The sequence below is a fragment of the Protopterus annectens genome, chromosome 6.part0 (genome assembly GCF_019279795.1).
Source record: "Protopterus annectens isolate FY-2018-M chromosome 6.part0, PAN1.0, whole genome shotgun sequence".
In the NCBI taxonomy this organism is placed as follows: Eukaryota; Metazoa; Chordata; order Ceratodontiformes; family Protopteridae; genus Protopterus; species Protopterus annectens.
Genome location: NC_056737.1, coordinates 1,623,340,756 through 1,623,356,499, shown reverse-complemented (window position 1 = coordinate 1,623,356,499; position 15,744 = coordinate 1,623,340,756). Strand labels below are relative to the sequence as shown.

General features: G+C 40.1%; 1 protein-coding gene across 1 annotated transcript in view; it reads right to left on the bottom strand.

The window, feature by feature from the left end:
- The window catches only part of LOC122804016 (dynein axonemal heavy chain 7-like), a 268,157-nt gene that overhangs the window by 240,428 nt on the left and 11,985 nt on the right, over positions 1–15,744 (bottom strand). Inside the window, exon 2 of the mRNA XM_044073694.1 lies at positions 13,491–13,556. Within this exon, the coding sequence (XP_043929629.1) occupies positions 13,491–13,556 (66 nt within the window). The remainder of the gene's footprint in view (positions 1–13,490; positions 13,557–15,744) is intronic.

The following is a 15,744-nucleotide window of genomic DNA, read 5'->3' as shown; positions in this document are numbered from 1 at the left end:
CATTATATTTAGAACCATTGACAAAGAAAATAAGGGACTCAGAAATTCAAGGATATAAAATTGATGTGGTAGTCACGAAAAGTTGACTATTTGCAGACGATATTAGTGTTGTGGAAGATTTTAGGCAGTTTCAAACCTCTTTACTATACAAAATTAATGGCGTTAAAACAAAGGCAATAGCTATAAATTATGTACTTAAACAAGAATTGGTTCAGCAATATCCATATTTATGGGGACATGATAAAATGAAGTACTCAGGAATCTGGATTAAAAAGGATTCTAGTGTGACAGCTAAGGATATGAAGGAAGTGACTAAACAAAAGAGAATATAAAAATTGAGAAATTGGAAGTTCTGTTATATGGATATGGATATATTAAGATACAAGCAGTTAAATGTTTTAAACACAGGCCACATATATTTTTATCAACCAATGGGGAAGTTGTGATAGCAATTAATAAAGAGCTGAATGATTTTATCCGGGAAGGGAAGATGGTAAGAGTCAACTGGGATAAGCTGATTCTTCCATTAGAACAAGGAGGTTTGGGAATACCCAGTATGAAGGGGTATTTCAGAGATATACAGTTAAAGCTCCTATACATAGCACAAGCAGAAACCTGTACTTCAAAGTGGAAATGGATGATGATGAAAAGGGAAGGAAGCTCAAGAAACAGGGATAGACTGGGCTTTGGCTGCAGATCCTTAAGCAGAATAACAATAACCATATAGAATATTATATTCATAAAGTAGCAGAGAGTATTCCAAGAACTAAGCCAACATTGGAATGGAGAAAGGAGATTCTGCAGATAGGGATGACTGCAATTAGGGATACAGACAACAGGCAAGAGAGTCTGGAATTTATTGGAGAAAATTGAAAAAAAAAACAAGTTATTGGAAGCAAATAATTATAGAGGTAAAGGTAATAGAATGGGAACAGCCTAAGAACTTATTTGGAGTGAAGGCTGGAGATTGCCTTCCCTATCAAGGATTGATATCAGAGAACAGGCAAAGAGAAACGGGGATTCTAAGTGAATGATCAGCAATGGTAGAGTTTTTAATAGAATCTAGAAGATAAGCTGCTGTTTATAAAGGAATAATTAAAAAAGCATGCACAATATTGCATGATAACTATATGAATCAATCAGAAGCGGTTAGAAAGGACTGGAAAGAGAAACTGGATAAACAATTCACAAAGAAACAATGGGATATATATATAAGAAGGCAGGTTTTGAATGGGCTATGTAATGTTTGACTGACAATGACTGGCTAGATAAGTGATATATAATGTTTGCAACTAAAATATGTCAATATGGTTAGTTTTCAAATAAATGTGATTGCTTGTCATACACAATTTAATAAAGATGTTTCTAGTTAAAAAAAACAAAACAAAAAAAACTTTCCTATCCTTGTCATGGTGAATGGAATTAGTGTTAGCAATTTGTTCAGAAGATGCAGTACTGGAATGGAAAGTCACAGCATGATCTACTTTAGGATTAGAAAAATAAAAATTATGTACTAACCATAACGATGCATCTGTGTTGTCTATTTCCATTCTTCCTCAATGAATGGGTTTGGATCAGATACTCCGATCCAACTTAGCCGCATTACTCTAGATTCTAGGATCTGACTCTCAAGCTCCTCCAGTTACCCATAATTCCCCTGGCCACAATTACCTCACACTGAGTTTGCTGCTAATATACAACTTTTCAAATATAAAAACTAGTAAAAGTACTACATAAATGAGAAAGTTAAGAAAACATTAACACAGCAGGGGCTCAAATATGAATGGTGGCTCCTAAGAAAAAAACATTCCATCAGATCTCTCACAAAGACATGAATAGATGGAAGGTGGGAGGAAGTCGATGGAACTTAAAGACAGTGACAACCTTCAAACACTGGACCCCACCCAGTTTGGGTTCATGAAGGGTCGATCTCGTCTCCTGAACCTGGTTGACTTCGTCAAATCAGTCTCCAGAGCCATGGACGAGAGTAAGGCAGTCCACACAGTCTATCTGGACCTTGCCAAGGCCTTTGACACCATCCCCCACTCTGGAATCATAGATAAACTTACTAAGCTGGGCATTAATCCCTACGTCACTTGATGGGTTGCCAACTGGCTTACTGACAGAACCCACACTGTAAAAGTAGTTGACTCCAAATCCAGCTCCAGACAAGTAACAAGCAGGGTACCTCAGGGTTCAGTCCTGGGACCGCTCTTGCTTGTCATCTACTTCTCTGAAGTACAGGCCAACACTAAGGGACTTTGGCTAACAAAGTTCACAGATGACTGCAAACTGGGAGCCATTACTGAATCTGCAAATGATGTGGATACTCTACAAAAGGGCCTTACAGAAACAGATGCTTGGCGCCAGAGCCATGGGCGCAAGCTCAATGCCAAGAAATGTATAGTTATCCCCTTTGGGAAAAACATGTACCCATGAATTACCACATAGGTGACAGTACATTAAACACCAAATGTGTGATAAGAGACTTAGGGACACAGGTGGACAGTGGTCTCACCTTCGATAACCACATCACCACAATAGTCAGGAAATCCTTCTATGTGGCACACCTCATCACTAAGAGCTTTCCATCCAGAAAAAAGGAAGTCATTGTCCTACTGTACTCATCCCTCATTAGATCCATTATAGAATACAACGCCCCATTTGGTATGTACCTCTCAAGACATCTGCAACAACAGGAAAGGCTGCAGAAATACCTCACTAAAAGAATCACAGGCCTAAAGCAGATGCCCTATGCTGACCGCCTTAAAAAACTCCAGCTATACTCTGTCGCATATCGTCTACTCAGAGGCGATCTCTGCTTAACATACAAGGCCATGTCAAACCCAGAGCTGTTGGACATGCTACACTTAAGGAAATCCCAATCCCTCAGAGCCACACGCTCCAGGGATCTAAACCTTGTCATCACAATAAACAAAACATGCTGGAGGGATAGGTTCCTGACACAGAGACTCCCCATACATGTCAAGCAGAGCACCTCTTCAAAAGGAACCTTGACGATTGGATGGGAGAAAGGAAATTCACACCGGGGATCACATCAGTCACCCTGCTAGACAGGGGTCCAGGGAAGTCAATAGTGTGGGAAGAAATAGCCAGGGAATTGTTATGGCTAGGCTTGTATAGGCCCTAGGGCCAATAGCCTTGTACCAACCTATGAACCTATAAGAATGAAAATGGACAACACAGATGCATAGTTATGGTCAGTCCATAATTCTTATATCTGGTGTTGTCATTTTCATTTGTTCCTCAGTGACTATGACAGAGTCCCCAGCGAAGGTAATCCTATCTTTATGGAAAATCAAATAAGGCAGTTTTGAAGAGAGTGCTTGCAGTTCAGAAACTCACCTCACAAAAGTTAAAGCCACAAGAAAAAAGGTTTTCCAAGAAAGAAATTTGAGGTCTACTTTAGCCAAGAGCTCAAAGGGTGATTGTACAAAACTCTGTAATACATCAGCAAGATCCCAAGGTAGAGTGCTTTCCATAACTTGGATGAGGCTAAAGGGAAAGCATTGTCTCTGATATGGTAGTTAGGGATGACTGCCAGATGAACTTTGACGGTGGAGAAACTCGCACTATTTTGAAAAATGGAAGCAAGGAAATCTAAAAAAGCCAAAAGTAGAGCCATGAAAGGATCCAATTCTCACTGCCGAGCCCAAAAATAAAATCTTTTCCATTTACTCTTATAAATCTTCCTTGTAGAGGGCATCTGGGATGAACAAACTTTTTTGAACAGTAAGGAAAAGCCTGGAAGTCTAGCCATCATTGGATCTGGAGAATCCATACGGTTAATCTGAGGTCAGTAATGTCCGGATGAGTCATCTGTGATGGATGTCAAAGCAGATCTGGACTAGGGTTCAGTGTCCGAGGAAGACATAGTAGAGGAGACCATAGAAAGGGGAACCACACTTACCAAGGCCAAAAGGGTGCAATGAGGATTACCTTGCTCTTCAACCGGAGTGCTTTATGAAAGAATTTTGGGATTAGATGCAGGGGAGGATAAGCATAAAGAAGAATGGAGGGTCAAAAGTGGACTACAACATCTCTCAGTGACTGTCCCTAAGGGAGAAATTAGGGCAAAGAATCTGCTGCATTTGCTGTTAAGGGAAAAGAAGAATAGATTGCAGCAAGGCTGACACCATTCGTGGAAGATCATGTTTACCACTAATTGACTGAGAGACCACTTGTGAGGTATCAGGATAGTTCTGCTGAGCTTGTTTGTTAGAACGTTGGATTTCCCATGTGCATCGCTACACGAAAGTGGTTGGAGAAGACAACCCACTGCCATACTCTCATTGCTTCTCAGTAAAGGGGGTAAAATCTGGTTCCCCCTGGTTTGTTACTGTACCAGACTATAAACATGTTGTTTGGATAGCAATTGTCCCCACAGGAAGAGAGTTCGGAAGTTCCTGCATTGCTAAAAGGACTGCTCTCCTCTCGAAGATATTTATATGCAAATTGATCTCTTCTGCGGACCTCATGCCTTTTACAGTCCCGTCCCAAGAACTGCCTCCCCCACCCCAACTGGCAGACATTCAAGGGGTTTGTGGCGATTGGGGAGGAAAGATAAAGGGGACATCATCAGACTGTATCCACCATAGCAGGGATTCCTTGCAAACCTGAGATTAGTTTTATAGGGTGATGTAAAGGCCGTCGATGAATGGATCATGGTACTGCTAGGGTCCATTGGAGAATTTGCATGTGAAGGCGAGCCTTTGGTATCAAGGTGATTGCAGCAGCCATCAATCCTAATGCTTTGAGAATCAGCTTTGCTGGGGGAGACGGATGAGAAAGAATCTGACATGCAATCTCAAGGCAAGAACTCCGTTTTGCAGTAAGAGATAGAGACGTTTGACTATATCTAGGTGTCATTCTATATACGCCAAGACTTGAAATAGTTACAAGTGGAATTTTGACACAATGACTGGGATTCCCAGGGAGTGGTATAACTGAAGTAATCAATCCCTGGCTTTTTCGAGGTGATGCCAGTTTGTAGCAGTAATGAGCCAGTCATCTAAATAAGGAAACACTGATTCTGTGCAGTCTTAGATGAGCTGCTATCACTGTCATGCAATTGGTGAACACCCTGGGGGCTCTGGTGATGACAGGCCCCCAGCTGCAAGTGTAAGTATCTCAGAGACCCTGTTCATTTTGATATGATTGTAAGCATCCTGGAAATCTATGGAGCACATCTAGTCATCCTTCTGTAAGAGAGGTAGAATGGACCAAACCGTGACCATCCGGAACTTAGAAGTCTTTACAAACTGGTTCAGATAACTGAGATTCAAGATGGGTCTCAGGTCCTCTGTTTTCTTTGGCACTAAAAAGAACCTTAAGTGAATTCTGAATCCTCTTTGGTCTGAAGAAACCTCTTGGATGACTCTTTTTGACTAGCAGCTTTTGAACCTCTAGAGCTGCTGACTCCCACTGATTGGGTGGAACCATCAGGGAAACATTTTCTCTTCATTGGTGGAAGTTGTAAAAAGGGAATGAAATATTCTCCAAATATCATCCTTTGCACATGAGTCTTCTATGACAGCTGTCCAGGCATTTAGGTGCAGAGATACAGTCGGGCATCCTTTCAAGAGTGCTGAAGAGCCTGTCCAAGAAGTAATCTCAAGAGCCTTGGTTCTGCTGTGAAGGCAGCATCTTCCATTATAATTATTTCCTCTGCCTCTGGGAGAAAAATCTCTGCGTGATTCCTGAAAAGGCTCTTGAGATTTTCTCAACCACTTCTTTTTATAACTGCATTGATTCCTAGAAAAAGGTCTCTGTGGGATAGAAAAAATGATTCTTATGACAGATAAGGTCTTTCCGTCTTGCTCACTGCAAAAAAGTGCATCTTTAATGGATGACATAAACAAAGAAGAGCCATCAAAAGGAGGGTTGATGAATGATGCTTTAAAGGGCTCTGCAAAATTGCACAGCCTCATCCAGGCATATCTCCTAATGGCTATGCCTGAACCGATGGCCCATAAGGAGCATTCAGCTGTATGTGAGCTTAACCTCATGGATGCATTCAATTTTGACTGTAGAGTGGCCAGTCATGAAGAAAAAGATTATTGTCCCTCTGCTGACATGGACCCAGGGATAGAGTTAAGTTCCTCAAGTAAGTCCCTCTGTAACTTGGTGAAGTGTGCCAGGTAGTACAACGACCGTAAAGCAAAAGTTGCTGAGGCATAGATTTGTTTTCCATACCTGTCCAATGCCCTAGTCTCTCTATTAGAGGGATGAAAGAGAGCTCTGCTTGGCTAGCTACTTCTTGGTGGCCGACAACAACCATGACGTCCACAAGGATCCCTTTCATCCAATACTGTCTGTCTGTAGGAGCACTCAGTCTTATCTGGGCATCACGCGATCAGTTCTACGGCATCCAGCTCCTTCCATACCCGGCAGGAGACAATATCTATAAGTCTAAGCTTATCTATGGGGGGGGGTAACCCAGGATGAATATGTGTCAGACCAGAAGGCTTTAAAGAACATGGATTCCTCCTGGGAAGGGGTTTGGGACGACCAAGCACCCCTCTGGTGTAGGATTTCTAAAATGTCTCCAAAGGAGACATCCTCAAATGGCGATCTAGTGGACCCTTCCTCTTCATCGAAATGTGTCTACTGTGAGAGATTCCTGTGGGGAATCCAAGTACCTCCTTTTGTATGACCTCTTTCGGGGAGACCTCTTCAATGGGATGCTCTGGAGTGGTATCTGAAGAGATGGGCAGTTCCCTAAATGAAACTGCCTGGAAGCTCATATGGGCTAGCTGGCCCTAGTGGATAGGATGAGCAAACTCAAACACATGATCTGAAGGGGAAACAGGAACTAGATCTAAGGATATAACAGTAGAAAAACACACCGTTTGTTTGAGATAATAAAGCACTCACATACTGTTTTATTATTTTCCATGAGTTTTTATTTAAATTTTTTTCGTGGTAAACAAATGATTTAAGTAACGAATACATTTATAAAAGCTCAGATTTAGTTTGGTGTACACTTCTGCAACATTGCTTTTTGTTGAAGCAATAGTTAAAACGTTCTCATTTTCACAAAAATGAGCAACTGATAAGACCTGAAAGATTTAGTTATTTCAAGTTACCCGAGTTGTCTGTGAATATCCAACGTATGGAGTATCATTCCTTTCTCATTTAGGTACAGGCAAGAAAATGTGGAGGGGGGGTGATTTGGCTGAAAATAAACTCGGATACTACTTTAGGAATAAAAGGAGGATTAGTTTTTAAATAAATAATATCTCTGTGGGAAATGAGATAAGGTTGACTAGCTCTTATGGTAAGACAGGATTGACACCATAGTAGCTTGCAGCTCAGATACTCTTCTTGCAGATGTCAGTGCAATAAAACAGTTTTCCATGTTGAGAATCTCAAGTCAATCAGAATAGCTGGTTAAACGTAGCAAGTATTAATTTCTCTAACAGAAAATTAAGATACCAAGTAGGGGCCACCGGATTTCTTGGAGCCCTCTTATGCTTAACCTCTTTTGAAAACATTTCGACATGAGAATTTATTAAAGAGAAGGATCTGCATGCAGGCATGCTGAAATGGCCAATAAATGAACCTTGATGTAGGTGTAAGAAAGCCCGTAAGATAGTAACTCGCACAAATATTGTAAAACCAGAGGACAACTAACCCTGAATGGGTGTTGGTTATGTCATTGTCACCAAGTAGAAAACTTTTTCCATTTGCTAATATACGACTTCTAGTGGAACGCTTTCTTGCCTGCATTAGTACCTGCTGCACATCCTCAGTAAACATGTGCCAAAAAGGAATAACGACCATATCATCCAGGCAGTCAGTTGAAGTCAACTGGCATTGAGGTCTATCATATACACTTGATCTTGTGTGAACAGATCCATTCTGGGAGTAAGCTTGTGGTAATTGTTGTGGTAATTGCCCCAGGCCACTTCCAAAAGAAGGGAGAGCCACTGCTGCCTTAGTCAGAAAGGAGTCACCACAATGATCATAGGGATTTATTCTGAATCTGTGGAAGTATTCTGGTTTTCAGTGGAAAGGGTGGAAAATCATATAGGATCATTCCAGTCCAAGTAAAAGAAAAGGTATCTGTCTTCCAGCCTTTCTTGTATAGAGTCCTGGAGCAGAATTTTGCCAGCTGACTGGTTAGAGAGGAGGCAAATAGGTCTACATGAGGAAGTCCTCACAGAGTGATCTAGTTTCCATTAGTGAGGGCCTGCCTTTGTCCTCTTCAGCTGGTTTGCCACACAGTTTTGCTCTGACAGAATGTAGGATGCCTGCAGAGTGAGACTGTACTGTGAAGCTATATCCCAAGCCAAAATAGTCTGCAAATGGGGTACAAACTGCTTTCTCCTTTGCTTGTTGATGTACCACATGACTACGAGATCAAAGATGATTTAAATAGCAGAGTTTCTTCATCAAGATCAAGCATATCTTTAATATTTATGAGCTTGTGTCTGTCCTTGGTGTTCCACACACTTCCATTTTTCTCTCTCCTGAAACTGCTCCCCAAGCATAGTCAGAGGCATCTGTGGTGCTTTTTAACAGGAAGGGAGAAAGGAGGCCTGGATTTAGGGAAATTTACAGTGTCCACTAAGTGATTTATTTTCTTGCAAACCAAAGTACTGGGATTTGAAAAGACAAAGGATGGTAGTGCTGGGACCAAAGAGCCTTCAGATACCACTGTGCCTTTTTCACATGGAGTCTTGCTAGGGGTAAAATGAGAATCATGGATGCCACTTGACACAGAATCCTAAGGTATTCCCTAGCAGTGACCAAAAAAAAAAAAAAAAATAGATCTATATTTCTGTGGAAGGAAAGCTCTTTTGAATGGAGGTGTCTAACTTATACCTGAAGAACACAATCCTGTGTGAAGGAGTTAAAAATACTTTTGAATGCTCTCTTGTAATCCCAGCTTGTGTAAGAGATCTCTCATGCAAGTAGAAGATTCCTGACACTTTGAAAAAGACTCTGCAAAGATAAGGAAGTCACCTAAATATTGGAAAATGTGGATACCTTGTAGCCTACAATAAGCTATAACTGGAGCTAGATATTTTGTGAACATTCTTAGTGCAGTGGATAGTTCAAACGGTAAGGCAGAGAAATAAATGTGATCCAGACATGCAAAACCTTAAACACCTAAAGGCTTAATGGATAGGGGTGGGATAAGCATCTTTTAAATCTATTGCTACCAGTAAACTTGAATGAGGAAGTAGAGGTAACAGGTTGTGAAGTGACAGCATTTTGAACTTGGGCACTACCACAAACAGGTTTAGAAAAGAAAGATCCAGAACTTGTCACCAAGTATTTTCTTTCTTTGGCACTAAACATCCTTGAATAAAAATCTTACCTAGCGTAGGAAAGAGGAACTGGCTCTATCACTCCCTGGGGCAGCATGTGATGAAGGCCAGTGGAAATAAGATTCTGGTCTGGTGGATGATGAATTACCCCAGAAAAGGAGGGACTTCTTCCCACTGTAATTTGTAACCTTGATGAATGATCTTCAGAACCCAATTTATCTGAAGCTATCTGTTGTCAAAGAGAAAAGTGGAGATTCAGACTTTCTGGAAGGAAAAAGGGACTGCTAGAGTGGGAAGGGGGGACAAGGTCCCTTAAATAGTCATTCTGAATTGTTTGACTGCCCTTGGCTTTGTGGGATTCTTGAATTATTTTTGGAATCCCCTTGCCATTTCTTCTTAAACATCTGTTTACCTGCATTTTGTTGAGACAGTTTCTTTTTTTGCCAAAAATGGATGAGAGGTTAGAGAATCCCTTAGAAAATTTGTAAAAGGAGGGTTGGAAATGTTAGAAAGTCCTTGTAGCAACTTGCCCTGAACTTTCACAGCACATGTTTTGATAACCTCTGCAGCAAATGAACCAAAAACTAAATCTCTATCCAAAGGAGAATTTAAAATCTTATTTTTCACATCACTTGGGGGGGGGGGGGGTCCTGAGAATACAGCAAGGCAAACCTCAAAATACTTCCAGAGACCATTACCCCAGAAGAAGCATCAACTGAGTCATGCACGCAATGTAAACTATGACTTGTGACTTGAGCAATGGAAGAAACTAAATTATTTAAAGTAGATTTTCCTCACAAGAAAAAACTGCAAACAAAACATCCCTTATATTTTCAAAATTAGTCAGAATAAACTTTAACGCATGAGCCTGACATATAACATAATAATGTATAAGAATATACTACTTATGAAGTCCCACCTCAGGAATGAACTTGTTATCTAGATAGTCCTAAATTGTTGATGAATAGTGGGTACTAGTCTTATATGACTGGACACAGACAGGGAATAACATCTCTCAATCATCTCAAAGCCACATGTGACAATTTCAGAGGGGGTAGGCGGGAGAGAGTTTGAACCAGGTGAAAATCAGACATGGATCTAACATTATGGTAAGTACATTTGTGTCCAATGCTGTCTATTGTTGTTTGTTTCAAACATATGAGACAGAATCCCAAGCTTTCAGACTGGGTAGTATCAAGTAAGGACATTCCCGAGTATGGTGGAACCAAAGGAGGAACTTGATCTGGATTGAGTGTCCAGCTTACAGTGAGAAACTAAGGTGTGTACCATTGCCCATATGGCCACAGCATAAATGTCATCAATAGATAATCTTCAAACACTGTACAAGCAGAAACTGCTCTGATTGAATAGGCTTTTGGGTTACCTGGTAAGGGTAAACTCTTCTTATTATACACAAAAGAAATGCAAGCTGAGATCCATCAGGATAAAGTAACCTTAGTAACTGCCTTTCCCAACTTTGCTTTAGAAAAAGAAATGAACAATTGATCATCCTTTCTAAATTTTTTGTATTGTGGATGTAGAATCCGAGTTGCTGTGAACATCTAACGTGCAGTAAGTACTCTCCTTTGTTTACACACCTTGCAAAAAAAACACAGACAAATGTTTGATGATTTAAATTCAGTTCATATGTCACCTTAGGAATAAAGGACACTTTATTTCTATGGGAAACTCTATCTTTGTGGAAAACTAGATAAGGAGGCTTAGAGAAGAGGGCCTGTAGCGCTGAGATTCATTTGGCTAATGCCATTGCCACTAGAAAATTGTTTTCCAAGTAAATAAAATTTAGATCTGCAGTGGTAGTGGCTCAAAAGGAGTCTGAGTTAGATCTTGTAGCATAATGGTGATGTCACATGGAGGTGCTGGGTCTCTGATAGGACGTCTCAGTGAAAAAGCATATGCTATTGGTATGTCTTTATGTCTGACATGGAAGTCTGAAATTGCAGCCAACTGTACCTTGATGGTAGCTATGGTTAAAATTGGAAGAACCATGCAGTTAACTTCATGGATGCCTGATCCAGATGAAGGCAGTCCAGATGGGCGAGTAAGTAGATCTGGATAATGATCCAACATCCATGAAGGATGTACTAGTAGAGGTCACAGGTAGGGGGAACCATGTCTGTCAGGGGCAAAAGGGGGCTATGCATATAGCAAAAACTTTCCAGCCTTTCAAAAATCCAAAGCATTTAGAAAGGGTTATAAACCCTTATGAAATTCAAGTTCATCTTAAGCCAGACATGAAATTCTTTCAGTAACAACCGAAAAAGTACTGCTAAAATGAACTTTGTTTTTCTTAACTTCTTAAAGAAACACACACACACACACACACACACACACACACACACACACACACACACACACACACACACACACACACACACACACACACACACACACACACACACACACACTCTTTATGATATAAAAAGAAAAGGAAGGAGGAATAAAATAACCCAAAGGGCTTCATATACGAGCTCCAGAGAACACACACAATAAAAAAAAAAAACAGAAGTTAATCTTCTCGGAGATCCTTGCAAGGGGAGGAGTATGAAGCTCTGAAAGACCTCCACAGAAAGAGAGGGAAGTAGGTCACTGCAACTCAAATGCCAGTAATGCATGATGTTTGCTGAACATACCCTGCATCTGTCCCTTCATCCTTCTGTCCAGATTCATAATCTTGAATCAATTCAGTAAAAGACGTATCAATTTTTCTTTTGGAAACCACATAAGAATAAGAATTAAACCCACAGCCAGATCCAGTAAACTACTCCTAAGTATATTTGAAGAGGAGTAGATACATATTTAGTTTTCTGTTTCTTTTTGACAGAAAAATGGGGCCAACAGTGTTATCAATGGCAGCAGCAGATGCCTCAGGAATGGGCACATCATTCTGAATAAAGAGGAAAGCCTTTCCTGTTCCCTCGCACAGGACCAACAAAAGTCAATCAGCCACAAGGGAAATGACTAATCCCCAGTCCATAATGGCTGTAGGTGCTACACCAAAGGGATCTGGGTTAAAAGAGGACTAGTCTGAGAAGCAAGCTATGTCATAGCAGAGTCACCCACCTGCAGCTGAGGCAAATAGCTAGCCTGCTGTAGTGACAAAGGTTGATTGCTTAACCTTTCCTTTTTGTGGCTGGAAGACGGACCAACCATGAGACCAGTAGTTTGTTCCATGATCAAGATGAAAATGGTGCTTCTTTTCAGGGGAAAACAAGCAGCAAAAGCCGGTAAAAAACTTAAAGTCTTTACAAGTCACTTTTTTCACACAAAAACACAGTAAAAATTGCTTAAAACACTTTGCCAGTGCCAAAAAAGTAAGATAAACAATTTATCTACAGAAAAAGTGGTTTTCAATTAAACCTTTAAACGGACAGGAAAAAGTGTACTCCCATTTAAAAGTACAGTTAAGTCTCATAGTAGTCCATTAAAACACAAACTCCTAGATGAAAAATAGCTTTCCTAAACAGGAAAATCCAATAACATAATATTTTAATGTGGAAGTTGTTTTCCTCAACAGGAGCTCATCTGCCTAGCAAAAGAAAAGCACTGTCGAGCCATGAAAGATTGCAAAGGAGTGATCTCTTCAATGGCAGGAAAGCTCTGAAGGGCTTGACACCCAAACCTGTCTTTTTGGTCAGCTCACCTTAAAGAAATGAGACTGACGAGCAGAATTCTAAAATGCTGATTTATTGTTGTTGCGAAGACAGTTGGTAATACAAGTGTTCAAAATGTTGATTGAAAATAATGATAAAGAAACTTGTACAAGAAAGAGATAAGTGAAGAAATCTTCAGAGGAAATGATTGTAAAGTGGCACAACCCACTTCACATCCAAAATAATTCCAAAGTTGGAGAGATGTAATACACTGTAAACTGTGTGAAGAACTGAAGAATTTTTCCTAGCACTGCTGCTTACATATGATGGTTTTGGGACCAACTAAGGATCCATGAAACAATGCTGCAAGACAACTGCATTGCTTCACAGAGACAGATGGATTGAAGATTTAAGAGTGACTAAGACAGAGTAAGATTGTTGGAAAAGTAAACCCAAATGTTATGATTAACTCTTACAGTGATTCTTTCCAAAGATGATCAGCTTCTGTTGCAGTAACAACTGTCATCTAAGGGGAAGTTCTTATGACATGCAACATAAAGATAAAAGCAAATGATACCTGAGGTTGCTGAGGCAAATATTTTGTTGGATTATTTGGCAGTTTTCCTTTGCTTGGTAAAGCCATCTGTAAAACAAAGAAAGAGAAAAAATGCTATAGTTAGTTAAAAAGCAGTTAAAATGCAAGCAGCGAGTCTAACATGATTTTCCGGTTAAAATATGTGCAATAACACATCTCTACAAGAACAATGTAGCGTCTATGTAGCATTTATATACACAAATGAAAGTAATGGAAGTAACTAGTCATGCTACTTTGGGCAGTTAGACAATGGACTCTGATCCCAAACCAAGAACATTACAACAGTTTGAAAAACAAAGTATATTAAGCTCACTAATTTGAGCACTTTTTTTTGTTTTATAATGCAAGACCTAATCAAAGATGATGTAAAACCATTAAGTGTTTGCATAAATGTAAAATAAACCATTCCAAAAGTATTAAATTTTTAAAAATTAGTTATTTACATGCTCTTTGTGGCAAATGTTCCCCCTATTTCTAATAAAAAACCTTCAGACCAGATTTCTAAGCCATGCTTCCCACCTAATTAATATGATTTATCCTAAAGGTTCCACACAAAAGAGAGCTGACAAGAGGACAGAGCCCCATGCAATGTTGTTGTGCTGTTAATAGCAAAGCATTTCATGCATATTGTTTCATTTGGAATGATTTGTTGACATGTGCTGTGATATCCATTTCCTTAAACAGAGAGCTCCTGGGAGAAAATGTAGGGACAGAATGTAAGGAGTAAAGGAACACTCTACAATCAGCAGCATTGCTGTAACATATCTTGTGGGATCAATTTGTCACCTACTCAAGACAATAGCTAACTATCTAGAAGTGGGACAAGCCCTATAGAAGGTAGTGAGCATACCTCAACTGTACATATTTTCGCAGAATGTCCAGATTTTTGCCTCATACTTTTGGTCCGTTTTTCATAAAATTGTGGCAAATCAGTAAAGACTGAAGTTAGAAAATAATGGCAGACATTTCAGTTTCAGACTTCATACCCTTCAGGAAATTCATGCTAATACAAAACCTGTTATTCTATCAACTTTCTAAGTTTGTAAGAGCAATATTTAATGTCCCTATTTTTGGGCCTTTGTCCCACATTTATTTATGGCTTTGTCCAGATTTCTTGCTCTAAGAATTTCAGAGGTATGGTGAGCAATCAACTTGGTAACAATCTTTGCAGAGCTGCAATCTTAAAGAAGGCTTTAATTCAAGACTGTATATCAAAGGAAAGAATAGTTGTATGACACATTTACCAAAAAAGCAGATATTCATTTCCTGGTCTAATACTTATTTTTTTGCCCTAGTCTTCATTTCTGGGTAACACCAGTCCACTATGTCATTCATTAATCAGACATTTTCATAATAAGCAGTACAGTTGGACTCTGTGCTCCCTGTAATGAATAGTTGGACTCTGTGCTCCCTGTAATGAAAACACTGGCTACTACAGTAAAATGTTGCATAAATACAGACAGAAGTGAGGTACGGCCACCAGTTTTAAGATCCATGTATAATACTAAAGAACCTTATTTCTGAAGGGGTTCAGCTTTGATATGCCTTGAACATTCGTAAAAGAAAATTTTTAAAGGATGTCTGGCAAAATAAGTCTCCTGTATATAATTGCAGCCAACACATGACCTGTGCCCCTACATAAGCATTTAGCAAAGGTACTTCAGCAGGCATATATGGTGAATGTACTAAGCAACATCCATAGTGACTTTACTATAAGGAAAGGTATAACAGCATAGACCTTGTAGGCCATCTACACATATGGCCACATACATACCCAGTCTCCCCTCCTCACACAGAGAGCACAAGATGGTGTTCACATGAAATAATACTACCCAACAAGACTTAATGGCACTTCATGAAGACATACATAAAAAGACAGGTAAGCTCAAGTCAGCTCCATGACGCAGACAGACAAAGCCCTGACTATAATGCAAGTGATCCAAGTTCAACCAGTATCAAAGCCACCTGCAGGAACTGGCAGAGGCAGATGGGACTGAGTGACTGCTGTCTACTTGACCATGCTTGGGGAGGGAGATGGTTCTGGTTCATCACTTGGGTAGCACCTAGACCGATTACTTGGTGTTGCACCTGTGGAACGTGAGCCTATGAGCACATGGTGTCTGTCTGAATGCATGTAAGCTGAGGAAGCATGCCGAGACATACTTCCTGTGGATGGCAGTATGCAAGTAGAGCTCAGTGACTCACTGCAAAGGAACAGAGTGCTCTAGTTGGGGAA